The 15,772-nt window shown below is 41.5% G+C and overlaps 3 protein-coding genes and 1 long non-coding RNA gene across 4 annotated transcripts; 3 read left to right on the forward strand and 1 right to left on the reverse strand.

Annotated features, from left to right (window-relative positions):
• Positions 1 to 821: 821 nt before the first annotated feature.
• chmp1b (charged multivesicular body protein 1B) lies at positions 822 to 3,608 on the forward strand. Its single transcript, XM_049743760.2, has 8 exons — positions 822 to 1,002; positions 1,669 to 1,766; positions 1,849 to 1,995; positions 2,425 to 2,493; positions 2,573 to 2,680; positions 2,767 to 2,810; positions 2,901 to 2,973; positions 3,116 to 3,608. The coding sequence occupies exons 1-8, from the start codon at positions 990 to 992 to the stop codon at positions 3,158 to 3,160; spliced, it is 597 nt and encodes a 198-aa protein (XP_049599717.1). The 5' UTR covers positions 822 to 989; the 3' UTR covers positions 3,161 to 3,608.
• A 346-nt stretch (positions 3,609 to 3,954) lies between these two features.
• On the forward strand, positions 3,955 to 6,963 carry rraga (Ras-related GTP binding A). Its single transcript, XM_049743758.1, has 10 exons — positions 3,955 to 4,124; positions 4,331 to 4,490; positions 4,666 to 4,765; positions 4,850 to 4,916; positions 5,003 to 5,225; positions 5,380 to 5,475; positions 5,547 to 5,669; positions 5,785 to 5,876; positions 6,047 to 6,162; positions 6,391 to 6,963. Exons 2-10 carry the CDS (start codon positions 4,464 to 4,466, stop codon positions 6,492 to 6,494), a joined length of 948 nt encoding a protein of 315 aa, XP_049599715.1. The 5' UTR covers positions 3,955 to 4,124; positions 4,331 to 4,463; the 3' UTR covers positions 6,495 to 6,963.
• Positions 6,964 to 7,961: 998 nt separating this feature from the next.
• On the forward strand, positions 7,962 to 8,534 carry LOC125982765 (uncharacterized). The gene is made up of 2 exons (XR_007486480.2): positions 7,962 to 8,003; positions 8,075 to 8,534. It is a non-coding gene; the product is annotated as an uncharacterized lncRNA (long non-coding RNA).
• Positions 8,394 to 15,656, reverse strand: LOC125982764 (cyclic nucleotide-gated cation channel). The gene is made up of 7 exons (XM_049743761.2): positions 14,921 to 15,656; positions 13,586 to 13,697; positions 13,327 to 13,437; positions 12,968 to 13,144; positions 12,630 to 12,737; positions 12,430 to 12,536; positions 8,394 to 12,356 (listed from the first exon to the last, which is right to left on the reverse strand). Exons 2-7 carry the CDS (start codon positions 13,690 to 13,692, stop codon positions 10,930 to 10,932), a joined length of 2,037 nt encoding a protein of 678 aa, XP_049599718.1. The 5' UTR covers positions 13,693 to 13,697; positions 14,921 to 15,656; the 3' UTR covers positions 8,394 to 10,929.
• Positions 15,657 to 15,772: the final 116 nt, after the last annotated feature.

Here is a 15,772-nt window from a genome sequence, read left to right on the forward strand (position 1 = left end):
ATGACAAGCTACTGCACCTATTGAAAAAAAATACAATTGACCAATATTGTATTACTTGACGTGATTTTTTCTTCTTCAACACTTTATTTATTGCTATGCACTTTATTTATTGCTCTCATTTTGTTTGTTACTCATGTGCAATGCTCTTTTTTGTACTATTTCTGTGTGAGCTACTGGAACCAGAATTTTCTGAGGGAGCAATCCCAAGGATGAATAAAGTTGAGTAAGTCTCAGTATGTCTACTTAATTTTTCTTGGTAAATGGATTCGTTTTGGACCGACAATGCTAAATTGTTCTGGTATTATACACTTTTAATTTAACTAAATATAATTTTAAAATAAACTAGAAAATTATTTCCTTGACACAATTTTCCTTGATTTTGGATTTTAAATTCACTTTTTAAAATATGTAACAACGGCAAATGTGTTTAATATCACGATCCATCAGCTGATGAAGACGCGTCACAGCCACATCGGTGACACTCTGATGAAGGCGGAAGAAACCGACGAAACATGTCAGGTAAGGAACCTAAAATAATTTGTTTGATATAAAAGATACCAGTGAAGTGATTAAGAAAAGAAAAAACAAGATGAACTTAATACAACTAATATCACGATATGTTTTTTACAGTCAAGGGAAATCATAATTACGTTGTGATCCCCGATGAAAATTAATTTGACATCTCTGTAACTAATCTACTAAAAGTCCGCTATTCCACATCCAATATGGCTGCAACTTTGACGTAGGCGCCAGGGCAGGATCTACTTTCTTTGTAAAGTCGAACGGAAGAGAAAAAAATAAAAACACATGACGGTGACGTCACCCGTATTTTGGTAGGACACCAGGAAGTGCGGAAGACGACGACGAAGGGACACTGAAACCAGAACCGATCGACGGAGCTACGCACAAATCCGGCTTTATTTTTCCCTTTTTGAGGGTTCTTTCGATAACAACTTTGTAACCGTTGAAACAACCGTACAATACCCACCATGAGCATGGAAAGTATCCTTTTGAAAGCTTAAAAGAAGTGTTAGAATGCTATTGCGTTCGGGTGCCAAAACAAAACGATATTTATGGACGATACTGGTTTTGTTTACATGTTATGAACAGAACTGTCGGCAAATCGTTATATACTTGCTGGATTTACAAGTTCAGCTTCAGTTGTGCTGCCTAGCCTAGACGCCGGTTTGAAATGTGCCAAGGCCTTTGAAAACCTCTGTTGCTAATGGTTGGATTAGAAACCGCCAACAAGTATAACCCGTTTTTCCTTTAAACCCCTACCGAGTAGAATCCGTTTTTTGCTTTAATATTACTTGACTGTTTTCAGTAATCGAGATGTTACTATGATGCCATATTCTATATGTGGTCATGGCTTTTAACTGCTCTATGGAACCAACTTAATTTTTAATACACATAAAAATGAATACACTATCTGAATTTCTTAATTTGTCACTAGTTACCGAGCTCTTGTATGGTTAGTGAACTATTATATTGTTTAGTTTGAATGGTTTCCGAGGGATCAGTTTCTGGTTTTGCAGTATCTGTGACGTAAGGACTTGGAATATTTCTTCTGTGTTGTTTTGTTGGCAGCTCTGAGTCATGCTCAGCCCTTGTCATTCAAAACTATTTGCCCTTGTTACTTGCCTTTCCTTTAACCTCATATCCTAGAGCATCTTTTCAATTTAAAGTTTGCCGCCAAAGAACTCCAAAGAAACGCCAAGAAATGCGACAAAGACGAGAAAACAGAGAAGGCGAAAGTCAAGAAAGTATGTGGCCCAACTGCTGGTTAGTTACTACTGGAGTTGGCTGCAAATCATTGCCACTATTTTTGTGTGCATGTGTCTTTAGGCCATCCAGAAGGGCAACATGGAAGTGGCTAGGATCCATGCGGAGAACGCCATCAGACAGAAGAACCAGTCTGTGACCTACTTGAGGATGGGCGCTCGGGTGGAAGCGGTGGCTGCGAGAGTCCAAACTGCTGTCACAATGAACCAGGTACTCTTCATGTGCACTAGACAATGAGGCTGTCCATGTATAGCAAAGTCCCGCTGCATAGGGGGGTAAATAAAACCATAAACAAAGCATGAAAGGAACATCATATGCGGTCTCAACGTGTGTACATGATGTATATACATGAACAGTCACATTAAACAAACAAGATGAGGTCTAACACGCTAAAAGGGCATGTACACAAACAGGAAGCCGTGTCACATAAAAACTGTTTAATTGTATCTAACACGCTAAAAGGGATTAAAACAGCCATTTATTGTGTTGAGTCGGCATTAGCTTGTAGATGCAAAGGATCATTGCATGTAAATGGTGTTTTATTTTATTGTTTTTGTGTAATGTTCTCTGTTATGTAAATTTAAGCATAGAAGTTTTGCTGGTCTGTTGCACTCTGTTTAACCATGTGCTCCCTCTCAGGTCACCAAATCTATGGCTGGAGTGGTGAAAGGCATGGATATGACTCTGAAGTCGATGAATTTGGAGAAGGTAGTATTTTTCATAAATATGTGAAAGGATAAAACCAAGGGTGGTACTTGAGCACTGACCCTTTTTTTTTTTTTTGCAGATTTCAGCCCTCATGGACAAATTTGAGCGCCAGTTTGAGACGCTGGATGTTCAGACAGCGCAGATGGAAGACACAATGAGTAGCTCCACAACACTGACCACTCCGCAGGTACGTGATATTACTACAGTATTCCTTCTGCAGTGGTCTCTTTGTTTTGACATACGTACTCACACCATCTTTAATGTGTGTTTCAGACCCAAGTTGATTCATTGCTACATGAGTTGGCAGATGAAGCAGGGTAATGCACATTAGGAAATATATAAATCATAATATTTTGCACACAAGTTGGTTATATTTTAGGAGTCTTATTTTTGATACACTTGGTTAGATTGGACCTGAACCTGGAGCTTCCCGAGGGACAGATGGGATCGGTGAGCACCACCGTGGCCTCAGCAGAACAGGTAAAGCAGCCTCTGGAATTATTTTCCATCAAACACCGGTAGAGTATAAGTGACATTCTAAAAATTAGTAATTCTACAACAACAAAGTACTTGGTGGGGGTTGTCCTGTGCTAATCAATGCTTTGCTCGTTGTCATCAAAAGGACGAGCTGTCTCAAAGGCTGGCCAGACTCCGAGAACAAATGTGAAGGACAAGTGCGGTGGGAGCGACTTACCACAGAGACCTGTCCATGCACTACATTTAATATTATTTTCACCATATCTCTTTCTCCTCTTTACATTGGTGAATTTTTCCTATAACTTAGAGAAATTTAAAAAATTGGATTGTTGGTTTTGGAAAATGTCTATATGTAATGGTATTCTAAAACGTTTCCACTGAAGAACTTGCAAACAAGTAAATGGTGTGGTATATTTTACCATGATATAGAGGCCAATGCCAGAGAATTGCAGTGAACAAACGCTGGTCCGCGAAAGTCTTTTGTTCTTCGTATACTGTATGACTTGTTATTCTTGTATTGCTGCGTGAGAGACATTGCTTATCCCTTACTGATGACGAGGCCTTGTGTGGTAAGCTACTGATCATTTGGTTTGGGGCTTCAGTTTGCAGATTACAAACAATAAACTTTTATAATAATACTTGTATCCCGCTGTCTTTTAAATAAATTATGCAACGCCATTCTGATGTGAAACTAATTATTATACTGTCACGATTATATGTTTTTAAGGGTCAAGGGTTAGCTGAAACTCATCCCGACTGAATATCAATCGTGATTGAGATGTCACTCTGCATCACAGGTGTTTATTACATTTGGGGAAAAAAGTGACAGATTTTCATTTTTTTTAAATATTTTTACTTGAGCTAATGGCAAAGAGCATATTTTTACCGTTCACAGGTAATTATCCAGCGTATATCATGTTAGATGAAGAAAATCAAAATTGTTACGCAACCGGAAATGACGCATGTTTTTTGCAGCTTTATTAGTGAGCGTAAATCTTGTCATGTGACTGTGGCGTAAACAGGAAGCAGCTGATATCTCACTCAACTCTTGCCTGCACCTGATCCATCAAGTAATGTACACACCCGGATTTCTTGAGACCGATAATCTATGTGTGCTCTCGGTTAAACACAACTAAACTTTCTGTCCAGTTTGGGTAAGCTACTCTAATTCTAGTTGAGTTTTTCCTAGCTAGCGGCTAAGCTACACGGCATAAATCAGCACCGTATGTTTCGCTAGCCGATTTAGCTTTAGCTTGGATATTATTACGGGACGGAAAGTGGACTTGGATGAAGTTAGATAATCATTTAGAACTTCTAATTTCACGTTGTGATGGTGTGTAATTTTGTGGGTGGTTTTCAGCTGAGGCTCTGGTAAAAGTGAACACGTAGTGGCGATTTGTGTCTCAGCTGTGGGCGAGGAAGAGGAGAGCTGGGCACAAGAAGTCACCTGATCTGCAGCTCGGTGCAAACTTCCATCGTGTCTTCGAAAGGGGATGTCCAGTTCAGCCATGAAGAAAAAGGTCGGTTGCACTTGGTGACGTACAGAAAAATGGCATTTGAGTTTTTAATGAAATCAAATTAATGAAATGAATGAACCGTAATACTAATAAAAATCAGAGTAGTTATTTGATGGCCATTCATATTATAATTTGCTGGTTACATATCAGTGATCTGTCAATTATGTTTTATTTTTAGGTGTTATTGATGGGGAAAAGTGGGTCGGGAAAGACCAGTATGAGATCAATCATCTTTGCCAACTACATAGCCCGAGACACTCGTCGCCTTGGAGCAACAAGTAACAACATCCGTCGATATGTCTTCTTTCTAATTCTGCCTTTTTCTTTAATCAATCCCTTTCCCCTTCTTTTGTGAATTGCAGTTGATGTGGAACACTCCCACGTGCGATTTCTTGGCAACCTTGTTCTAAACCTTTGGGATTGTGGAGGGTAAAGTAGATTTTTTTTGGTGCTTTTTTTTTTTGCCATCTTCTCATTGATAAATATTGGAACACACACTTCCTTTCTTCCCCCAGACAAGACACTTTCATGGAGAACTACTTCACCAGCCAGAGGGACAACATTTTTAGGAATGTGGAAGTGCTTATTTATGTTTTTGATGTGGAGAGCCGCGAGCTGGAGAAAGACATGCATTACTACCAGTCGTGTCTGGAAGCCATCCTACAGAACTCCCCTGATGCTAAAGTCTTCTGCCTCGTGCATAAAATGGATCTCGTGCAGGAGGACCAGAGAGACTTGGTAAGGGGGAAGGATGGTAAGAAGACAGATAGGGGGAATGCATAACAACTCTGCCAGGGTGATAATAGTTTGGAATTTTTGTTTTTTTTATTTTATCCCATTTATTTTTATTTACAATAATAACTTTGATGTGTTTGGGCATGTGACCTGACAGATCTTTAAAGAGCGAGAGGAGGACTTAAAGAGACTGTCCCGACCTTTAGCTTGCACATGCTTTAGGACGTCCATCTGGGATGAAACCCTCTACAAGGTTTGCCCGCATTTTTTTCCTGATAATTCCTACCAAGGCTGGACCAAATGATTAAATATGCATTCCAACAGGCGTGGTCCAGCATTGTGTACCAGCTTATCCCGAATGTCCAGCAACTTGAGACAAACCTGAGAAATTTTGCGCAGATTATTGAGGCAGATGAAGTCCTTCTCTTTGAGAGAGCCACTTTCCTGGTGAGAGCTACTCGTGTAACACAAAACAGCAACCGTGCGCAATGTATGCATCCATACCTACTCTACATTCTGCCTCCCCCCACCTTTTTTTTGGGGTACAATATTTTCATTGCAGGTGATCTCCCACTACCAGTGCAAAGAACAGCGGGATGCTCACCGCTTTGAGAAAATTAGTAACATTATCAAACAGTTCAAACTCAGCTGTAGGTAAGTTCATAAATGGCTGTTTTATTTTTGATTTTTGGTGTACTATGATAGTGTAGTTTGGTGCAGTATGTGCCAGTGGCACTCTTATTCCCCCCTAATTGGGGAAAAAGCCAAACTCAAAGGCTTGGGTCAGCGGTCATTCGACTGATGTTTTATTCCTTTTATTTCAGTAAACTGGCAGCCTCTTTCCAGAGCATGGAAGTGAGGAACTCCAACTTTGCAGCCTTCATTGACGTCTTCACCTCCAACACATACGTCATGGTCATCATGTCAGATCCGTCGATTCGTAAGTACTGGATGAATCATACATGCACCAAAATGTGGAAATCAAACAAAAATTAGGCTCAGCTTCAGTCAGCATCTGAAAGAGCAACACTGTCTTAGATGTTTTGCTTTTTATGAGTGGCATTTTCAAGTCTTATATAACTTTTGCTATTATTTTATTTAAAAAAAAAAAAAAAAAAAAAGATGTTTTAAATGACTTACTGAATTACGTCATCTTCATTTTCAACAGCCTCTGCAGCCACCCTCATCAATATCCGCAATGCTAGGAAACACTTTGAGAAGTTGGAACGAGTAGACGGACCCAAGCACAGCCTGCACATGCGAATGCGCTAGCCGCTATGTTGGTTTGTCCTGGCGGACCCTCTCAGCCAATCAGCTCCCAAATGTCTGCGCAGCTCTTTTCCAAAACACAAGGAGCCTTACATCCTTGCCTCATTATGTCCTCACATTCAATCACACTTAATATGAGGATTTTGTTTCCTGGTTATTAAGTATTGAGCAGCGTCAGGTTTTTTTTTTTTTTTTTTTGTTCTTTTGTTTCTTGGTTGTTGTTTTTTTTTTCCTCGTCAATTAATTGTTTCTCCTGTGACCTATTAAAGAATGGAAAGATGTGTTTACTCTAAGAGGGATATTATGAACCTCACTATTGTATACTGAAAACCCCAGTTATCAGGGGGATTTTGTTTTGGGTTTTTTTCCTCCCCCTTTCAGTATGAAATGCAACAGCTACTGCTCCAATGTATGTGTGCAGTATGTGTGCTGTTCTTGGAAAATGCAAGCAATATAGTTTTATTCAGAAATATCAAGTGTGTCTGTTTGATTGTATCCCGCGGCTACTTGAGCACAAAACCTCATCCACCACTGAAAATCCAAATGATGTTCAGTGCTTTACATGTACGACCTCACATCTCCCAATATATATATTTTTAAACTCAATATTTGAATATTAAATCTTATAATCCACAATAAATGTCAATAGCGCCTCAACATACTCAAGTTGCAAAGCAAGCAAGCTGTGCACGGCCATTTAAATTGCCACGAAAATTTGGTTGGATGGGTAATCACAAAATCCAGGGTTCCCTCACCATTTCATTTCTTTCGTTTTTGCATGACTACAAATAATTTTTTTGAAATCTCTTTGTTGAAATGGCCGAATGGTATAAGACTTGGTCTGGTGTTCAAGAGACTAAATTAAACTATGCTTTATTTAAGATCAACTGAGCATAGCGGGACTCGAATTTGGTTCTCCTGAACACAAAGCAAAAACTTCAGCAACTACATGGTGGATCTTAATGGTCAGCTTTGACGCATTCGTTAATACCAGCACATCCCACACATCTTTTATCATTTACCCCAATGGAATAACTTGTTTTCCAAGAGCTTCTGTTGTCGTCGTCCCCCCCCCCTTTTTTTTTTTTAATTAATGACGTCATCACCGGAACCCTATATAACTCGGGCCAAACGACCTAATTCTTTCCAGCGCGTCCTCGTCCGCATGCCGCTCCACACGCTTTTCCAAAATGTCCTCTTCGACAAGGTGAGTCTTCACTTTTTCTTAGTCTTTTAAAACTCATCCTTCTTTTTTCCCTTTCAGCGTCAAGTTGCACCTATGCCATGCGTGCACCTTGCTAACAGAAAGCAGGCAGGGTGCAGGCAATGCTAACTATCAAATTTGGACACATATGGACTACAGCGCCGATTTGTCGAAGGAAAGTAAACAAAACTAGCCTAAATTCACATTTAAACGGAATGAATCAAACATTTTGATGCATGTGCGTGTTAATTGTCCTCTCTGTCTACAGGTATGACTCTTCAAATTGGGCCTACAACAGCAGACTTTTTGTGCATTTGAAGTGGCTTCATTTGTTAACGCTTTTAATGAGTACATCTAATTGTCTCATTTCTGTCCACAGGCATGCATCTCCAACAGAAAAGCCCGAATATCTGCAAAATGGCAGCATTTCTGCTTTAATATATCCATATACTATACCAGTCGTTAGAAGCATGGATTGATTCATGAGACGTTTGCAGGTCTTAGGTTTTCGAAGGCTGTTTTCAGTCTTGAGGTGAGCGTTGCCCTTCAGTCACTGCAATGGACACAAGTCTTTGACAGTTCCTCTCCAGCTCACAGGACTCTAAGCCACAGCAGGTGTACAATTGCAGAGGAGCAGTCAAAGATTTGTGTCCAGTGCAGTGACTGAAGGGCAACTCTCACCTCAAGACTTCCAGCAGCCTTTGAATACTTTGCCACTACAGTGGCCACTAAGCACAAAAGACTTTCAATGAGTTGAGGGTAGATTTGCTAATAAAGCACAGAGACTCGACTTTCACTTCAACTATTTATTGGACAGAAAAGTAGATTGAAATCATTTGCGCAGTCAAAGTTTGTGTGGTACCAATTCAAGTTGCAAGCAGACATTAAGAATAGGTTGTGGATGGAAGCAGCTTAAGTACTTGATGACCTCAGGTATGCTGCCACTTCTAATGGCACACAAGTGGCACATTCAACCATCTCTCACTAGGACAGTGCCATGTACTCCACAACATAATCACACACTTGGCTTTTTAAAACTGTGTCCTTTGTTGAATTGTATTTATTTCTATGTGCGGCGACCTTGAGTGTCCTGAAAGGCGCCTTTTTAAATAAAATGTTTATCACTGGCACTGATACAAACCAAGTTAGTTCAAAACATACATTTGAATTATTCTTAATCAACTTGGCCCACATCAATGTCATTGAAAAACATGTCCCGCAGTGCGTGACGATGTCTGTTGCCAATGTCTGTTGCCAATGTGAGGTTCCCAGTTTTGTGCAGTACATGAAGCAAAAGTTTGAAGTTCAGTGAGGGTAGTGGGTGAATTCGCTGCCACCTTGTGGTGTAATGTGACATTGCACATGTGTCCACTTGCAGGTTGCCCTAAGTCCTATATTGCTGTCAGCTGCACCTTTGGGCCCCAAAGCTCCCTGACCCTGTCAAACAAGTGCAGAAAAGCCATGAGTAACATACTTTTACACATTCTTTTTAAGATTTAAGTCACGCAATCTGGTCCTATCTTTCCCTTCGTACCTGACATGCAATGAGCAACAAAGACTCCTTTTCAATCAGCAGCTCAAGCAAGTCTTCAGTCCTCAGACTGAAAAGACTCTGTTGATGTGCCCAAATACTGAGTAGTCCAAAATTGGTCAGAGTTGAACTACGGCAACAGGCAACAAACTGCTCCTCTGAGGTCATTCCTTGTGAAAATACCACTTCACTCTCACAATTATTCATCTTGAAAACATATTATGTACTTCATTTTAAATAATGCACAACCTTTAATAAAAAAAAAAAAACATAAAACCTTTTGAGAAAAAAAAGCAACACATTTGGTAACCAATATACAGTGATCCCTCGCTCCTTCGCGTTTTGTTTATCACGGCTTCACTACATCGTGGATTTTTTTCAAAATTAAAAAAACATTTAAAAGTCAAAATAAAACTTCTAAATTGAGGAAACCTATGTCTAACCTTTAGGACAATGTAGTATTGCTCCAAATGTTTGTTTACATTCCTTTAGAAGTCTGTTTTCGCGTGTTAGCACGATCGCGAATTAGCATCTTTCCGCCAACTCGTTAGCCTGCCCAGTACTTCTTGTTGGTGACCGTACTTCACGGATTTCACTTATCGCGGGTGGTTTCTGGAACCAATTATCCGCGATAAACGAAGGATTACTGTACTCACTCAAACCACAGCGAGGAGTCACCCATAGACTCACTCATTGAACCAGCTGAGTACGGTAACCGAAAAAGCTCAATTCAAACGGAAACAAAAGTGCTTGTTTGACAACCGGTTGAAAAGTGTAATTTTTCTTTGCAACATCACATCGTGCATACAATCTTATAACATTTACCTTTCTAATATTTTGCCATATACACTGGGTGTCACCCAGGCCCTACAGAGCGCAGGGAAGGTGCACTCTGTTACCTCTCGACTGCTGCCGAGTATGCATTGTTGACGCTGTGCTTATCACTACCACTCGTAAGGTTGACTGGCATCCTGGAATGCCAAGGCTGAGTTTAGTGGAAATTCCGCAGTCATTTTGTCCAGGGAGGGAACTTCTATTAGACAACAATACTCCTAGCCAAACACAAATCATGCCCATTGTTTTATTAGCCCTGCTGTTAACTTGAATGTTGTTTTTTCTGCTTTTTCTTGCTTGAAGATTTTGTGTTAAACTAATATGATGAGTATTCTCAACTGTTTATAATTCCTTCTACCATTTTATAGGGCCACAAGGTCCAACTGAAAATATTTGTTATGAGCAGTGTTGTGTGTTGGGTGTTACACCAAACACCCTTTGGAATTATGGCCCAAAAAAAATCAATGGACCTTAAGAAAATGTTCCTTGCACGTAAGGAGAATGTGAGCGCCTGTTTCAGACCCAAAAACTACCCTTAAGATTTATTTTTTAAATTATTTATTAAACAGGTCAAATTGTCATGCAGCATAACATGTGGGTTAACGTGGCCATAATCTTGAATTGTAGAACAAGAAATGCTTTTAAGACCTGGAAAGATAATTGTGTTTGTGAACTCATCAAGTAACCTTCCAGCAGCTCTCCTTGGACTTTGTTCCCAAAGGCCCGACCGGTAACAGATGAGGTGTTCAGGGCCAGAGCACCACTTGTCTTGATCAAAATCCCTCTGCTGATGCAACCAAACAAGAGGTGTTTACATTTTATTATCCTGTACACTCTTCATGACAAAGAATGCTGTATTCATTTGGGGCTTAGAATGAACTTTGGTGCATTAATTTGGTTTGATTTTGTAAGAGCGTTGGCTCCAAACTGGCGCTGGCGCCTGCTCCGGAGTCCGTTTCATTCATCCGCCGCTCCAGCAATGTGATGCGTTGCTTCAGCCTCTGTTGAGTGTCCGTGTATTCGCAGAGAAGCCGTGAAAAGCGCGTACGGAGGGTGTCGAGGGAAGACTCCAGCCGCTCTACCTTCTCTTCCGTGTCTTCCCTCTGCAGCCCGCCGCCCTCTGCATCGTGCTCCAGCATCCCTTCCTTTATCAGGATCTCGCGGCCCCTCTCCTCCAGAACGGTCCGAGCGTCTGGATACTCTGTCACGGCCTCCATCAAGTCATCCTTTGAGAGGCAGAACAGATCCGAGTATCCCAGACTGCGAATGTTGGCGGTCCGACGGTTGCCCATTTTGCTTCCTTTAATATTCAAAATGCTGATTTCTCCAAAGCAGCTCCCGGCGAGGAGGAGGGCGTATTGCGTCACACCGTCATCTCCCACCACAGCAAGTTTCCCTTCTTTGATGATGTACATCTCCTTCCCGATGTCACCTTTCCTGCAGATGTAGTCTCCTGGACTGAAGACCTGTGGGCGGAGTTTGAGTACAAGTTCCACCAGCAGTCCCGCTTCGCAGTCTTGAAAGATGCGCACTTTCTTCAGGGTCTCCAGGTGGACATTGATAGCGATTTCAGCTCGGAGTTTGTTGGGCAGGTTCTTGAGCACCTCTTGCTCATCCACAGCTTTCTTGTTGGTCCAGAGGTAATCGAACCATTTGATGACACGAGTCTCCAATTCTCTGCTGACTTTGCGGAAGTGCATGTAATGTTTAATGGCGTCGATCCGAGCCTGGAACTCGGCACGGGTGGCGTTCATGTTGGCTATCATAGAACCGACATTTCCCACAATAGTGGCAAAGATCAGGACGCCGACGAGAAAATCAAAAACCACAAAAAGGTACTCTTCGTCTCGCACCGGTGCAGGCATCTCTCCAATAGTGGTGAGAGTGAGAGTGGACCAGTAGAGACAGTACACGTAAGTCCGAGTTAGAGAGGAATACTCCGGTTTGGAGGCGTTTGGGAACACCCAAGTGTCTGAGCCCAAACCTAAAGACTTGGAGATTGCGTAATAGATGCAAGCATTCCAGTGAATAATAACCAGGATGTAGAGCACCAGGTTGCAGATGCGGAAAATGTTGGGGTAGTTGGTGCGTGTCTCGGTGCGGTCGAAGAACTCAAACATCCGCGGGAAACGCAGCAGGCGGTTGAACCTCAGCTGAGGTGTGTGGATGCCGGTGGAGAAGTAGGCCAGATCGGTGGGCAGGATGGACACCACGTCCAGCTTGAATTGCAACGTACGCATGTAGCTGTCCCTGAGCTTGACGTGGTCCTTCACCAGGAGGCCTTGCTCCAGGAAGCCTAGATTCAAACAGAGTAGAAATATGTCACACTCGTAATGCAAGGACTGATATTACATTTAAAAACATGTCACCTGTGCGAAGCCGTACACAAGTGTCCATGACGTACACAATGTCAGAGAGGTAGTCCAGCACCAGCCAGCAGATGTAATTAGCCACCTGCAATTTATCAAAACATGCCCTGTGGATTCAAACAGAAGAAAAAAAAAAAAAGATCCATTGAGGTCGAACCATCTCTTGTTTTCATCCCTAAACATGTCTTGCCTGTTATTACCTCGCCACAACAAGGAACCAATTGTAGAGCACTGCTGCGGTGATGACAAATAACCAGCGGTAGTAGGCGTCGTCGGACGGGGACACCACAAAAACATCCCATTTTTTCCTTGAGGCAAATTCAATTTTGTTTGAAATAGCCCAAATTAAACATCAAATAAAAGAAGAACATGAGAGGCGTGCTGGTTGATTCCAATGTGACCATGTTTTTGTTATTATTATAATTCATCAGACATGCATTCAAATAGTTCATCCATTTTCAGTTGAGCCTGAGCTCAGCTTATTCCAGCTGACTTTGGGCGAGAGGGCAACGGCAACCTGGACTTTGTTGTGACATACCTCAGGATCCCTTTGGTATTATTGCCATTGGCATCCGTTTGTATGTTGCTTATGCGGCTGGGGACGTTTCGGAGCTCTGGGCCTCTGAAGCGTTCCAGGAAGGAGTCCGGTCTTTCCTGCTCTTGGACCAAGCTTCTGTGAGCCCATTCCCTCAGTCTCATCACCAGGCTCACCATTCTGACATGTGGCAGTAGTGGACACTGTAGTATTTGTAGAAGTACTAGGAGTATTGTACAAAGCAGTTACAGGAATGCAAAATAATGTAGAGTTTTACCTGATACAATTTTCAGTAATATGCACGATTCAATAAAACTAACCTTAAAAATGTGAATACCTTTGTTGTTTGATTCTTTTTTTACCTTGAGACGGCTCCATTCCTTTGAAAAGAGTTTCTGGAGGTGCCGCCGCGAGGGTCGAGAGCAGCGACCCTTTGGAGCTCCGAGGACGTGTCGTCGCAGATGGATGGAACCCTGGGACGTGAGTTGGGAAATTTACAAAAGCCATTTCATGAGTGTATCGTGATGATGAGGATAAAGAGTATAATATCGAAATGTTTATTCAATTGTAAGTAGCTCATGATAGGACAAATGACCTAAATAGCTTTAAAAATCTTCTCACCTGTTTAGAATACTCTCAGCTCTCTCAAGCTCCTCCTCCAAGTTGGTCTTGACTGACAGGTTGTGGGGCAACCAATCACTTTCGGGCGTGTGGCCCGTCATCTTCATCCCTGCTGAGGTACAAATACACACCGTGGAACTACGTGAGGACATGTGATGGAGGGATGCTGAAAGCGGTACTACTGAAAAAAAATGGCCGCCAAACCTGGCACTACATCTCCCAGAAATGTCTTACAGGTGTGTTTGGGAAAGAACACGGAGCAGAGAGATATTTCTCAATATGAAGAAAACAAGCTCTAGTGCACAGGTGTCAAACTCAAGGCCCGGGGGCCAGATACGGCCCGCCACATCATTTTATGTGGCCCGCGAAGACAAATTGTGCATCAAATTCGTGTGTCATTACTAGAATTACAAATTGTCTTCACGTTTAATAATATATGTATATTTTTTAAATATTTGACCAGTTTTTACTTGACTGATTTGAAAGCGAGTTGTCAGTTTGTTTTGTAGCTTTTACTGTATATGAGGTGCTCATACATTTATTTGGGTTGACAGACATAATGGCCCTCCGAAAGAAGCTATGACTACAATGTTGCCCGCGAAAAAATTGAGTTTGACACCCCTGCTCTAGTGTATCTCTTGTGACATCAAAACACACACAAACACACACTCAAGGTATGTAGTGTGTTGCTAGTTCATGGCATGTGCGTCAGGATCCAGTCAGGGGACCGTGGGTGTCTGCCATAGTCCCGCACATGGCGACAGATGCAAGTGGAAAGGGGCAACTTGAGATGGAAAAGCAGCCGCTTGCATCCTTATGAGGATGAGTGACAGACAGCACAGAAAGTGTGCAGCCTCTAAAACTCTGACAGGTATTTAGATGTCTGTTACTACCATGTGACTAATTGGGGGATCATTAATGAAAACACACAGAGGCGTCTTGAAGCTCTGAGAGCAAATCAGCTGCTCTCCCATGCGGTCTGTCACTTTGGTAACCATGTGTGTCACCTATGCTGCATCACAGCTCTTTTTAATGACTTGTACAGCGTGACTTCCTAAATGCTTGAAAACATACATTTTAGAGTAAATAGTGACAGTATTCCACTAATTAGAGTCAATGTTGGAGCAGGCAAAAGATTCCCAAATTTAATGCAGCATGATTCAGAATTACATTTTTATTTACAATGGATGGATGGATATTATTTTCCACTAAGTAGCAAAAAATAGTTGGATACAAAATAAGAATAATGATACATGCAAAAATAATAGTTTAGTACAAATCCATCAATTTATACAAATATTTCTTAATTTTTGTATGCAAAATAAATAATCCTACCTTTGCTGACTTTGTTAGTCCATGGTGACCTCACACAGACACAATAACAGAGTACATCTCTGCAGCAGAGAAATTAAATCCAACAAATGCAAACACGTATAATAACCTGACCTCCTCCACCTTCTCCTTTTTAAGTGTGTCCACTTGACACAGAGGTAGCAAGGTTGGCGCAGCAGCTGACGAAGGGCGGGGAGAATCTGCACGTTGAAGAGAGAGAGAGAGAAAGCAGGTAGAATACACAGCCTTTGAAAAATGTTCGTCTGAGAAAGCCAGAACATAGTGATGCATTTGAAACTCAATTCAGCCCAAGGACAAACTCCTTGAGAAGCAAACTGCCCGTTCTGTAAGCAGCACAGTGTAGTAGTGAGGAATGCAATAACGTGGCAGCATTTCAGAACATCACAGATATGACCTAATATCTTTTTTGCAACTATACATGCAAAATAGCCACTAATGAACAGATCTGGCACCACGTAGGTGATTGTTTAATAAATGCTTGAAGGTAAGAAAATATTTTTTTAGTGAAGCTTAAAACACAAAAGATGGAAACCACAGGAGACATAGCTTAGCGTTATCATTCATCTGAAACAAAACCAAATGCGTGAAATGTTTTTCTCTCCCTCAGAGACCTTCAGCCCAGAGGACTTCATTTCTGCCTGACACTCAGGCCACTGAACTGTGTACACATCAATCTGTCACCACTCTACCTTTGTGTGCAGTCTATAAAAAAAACAAAAAACAATGAAAACTAACGAAGCAAATTACTTGTTCTGTTTTTGTTCCAAGAGTAGTTCAAAAAATATTTGCAGAAATGGAGAAGTATCAACCGGTAGATAAAAAAGGAAGTGGGCA

The sequence above is a fragment of the Syngnathus scovelli genome, chromosome 15, assembly GCF_024217435.2.
Source record: "Syngnathus scovelli strain Florida chromosome 15, RoL_Ssco_1.2, whole genome shotgun sequence".
Lineage (NCBI taxonomy): Eukaryota > Metazoa > Chordata > Actinopteri > Syngnathiformes > Syngnathidae > Syngnathus > Syngnathus scovelli.

What these genes read in the sequence shown, in the direction of transcription:
- chmp1b (XM_049743760.2), top strand. An exon ending in CAACACTGACCACTCCGCAG is followed by an intron (nt 2,681 to 2,766) that starts GTACGTGATATT and finishes TGTGTGTTTCAG; the next exon opens with ACCCAAGTTGATTCATTGCT. An exon ending in CCGTGGCCTCAGCAGAACAG is followed by an intron (nt 2,974 to 3,115) that starts GTAAAGCAGCCT and finishes TGTCATCAAAAG; the next exon opens with GACGAGCTGTCTCAAAGGCT.
- rraga (XM_049743758.1), top strand. Translation starts at nt 4,464, where the DNA reads ATGTCCAGTTCAGCCATGAAGAAAAAG. An exon ending in CAGTTCAAACTCAGCTGTAG is followed by an intron (nt 5,877 to 6,046) that starts GTAAGTTCATAA and finishes CTTTTATTTCAG; the next exon opens with TAAACTGGCAGCCTCTTTCC. An exon ending in CATGTCAGATCCGTCGATTC is followed by an intron (nt 6,163 to 6,390) that starts GTAAGTACTGGA and finishes CATTTTCAACAG; the next exon opens with CCTCTGCAGCCACCCTCATC.
- LOC125982764 (XM_049743761.2), bottom strand. Translation starts at nt 13,692, where the DNA reads ATGAAGATGACGGGCCACACGCCCGAAAGTGATTGGTTGCCCCACAAC. An exon ending in GCTGAGAGTATTCTAAACAG is followed by an intron (nt 13,438 to 13,585) that starts GTGAGAAGATTT and finishes CTCACGTCCCAG; the next exon opens with GGTTCCATCCATCTGCGACG. An exon ending in TGGTTCCTTGTTGTGGCGAG is followed by an intron (nt 12,537 to 12,629) that starts GTAATAACAGGC and finishes TTGAATCCACAG; the next exon opens with GGCATGTTTTGATAAATTGC.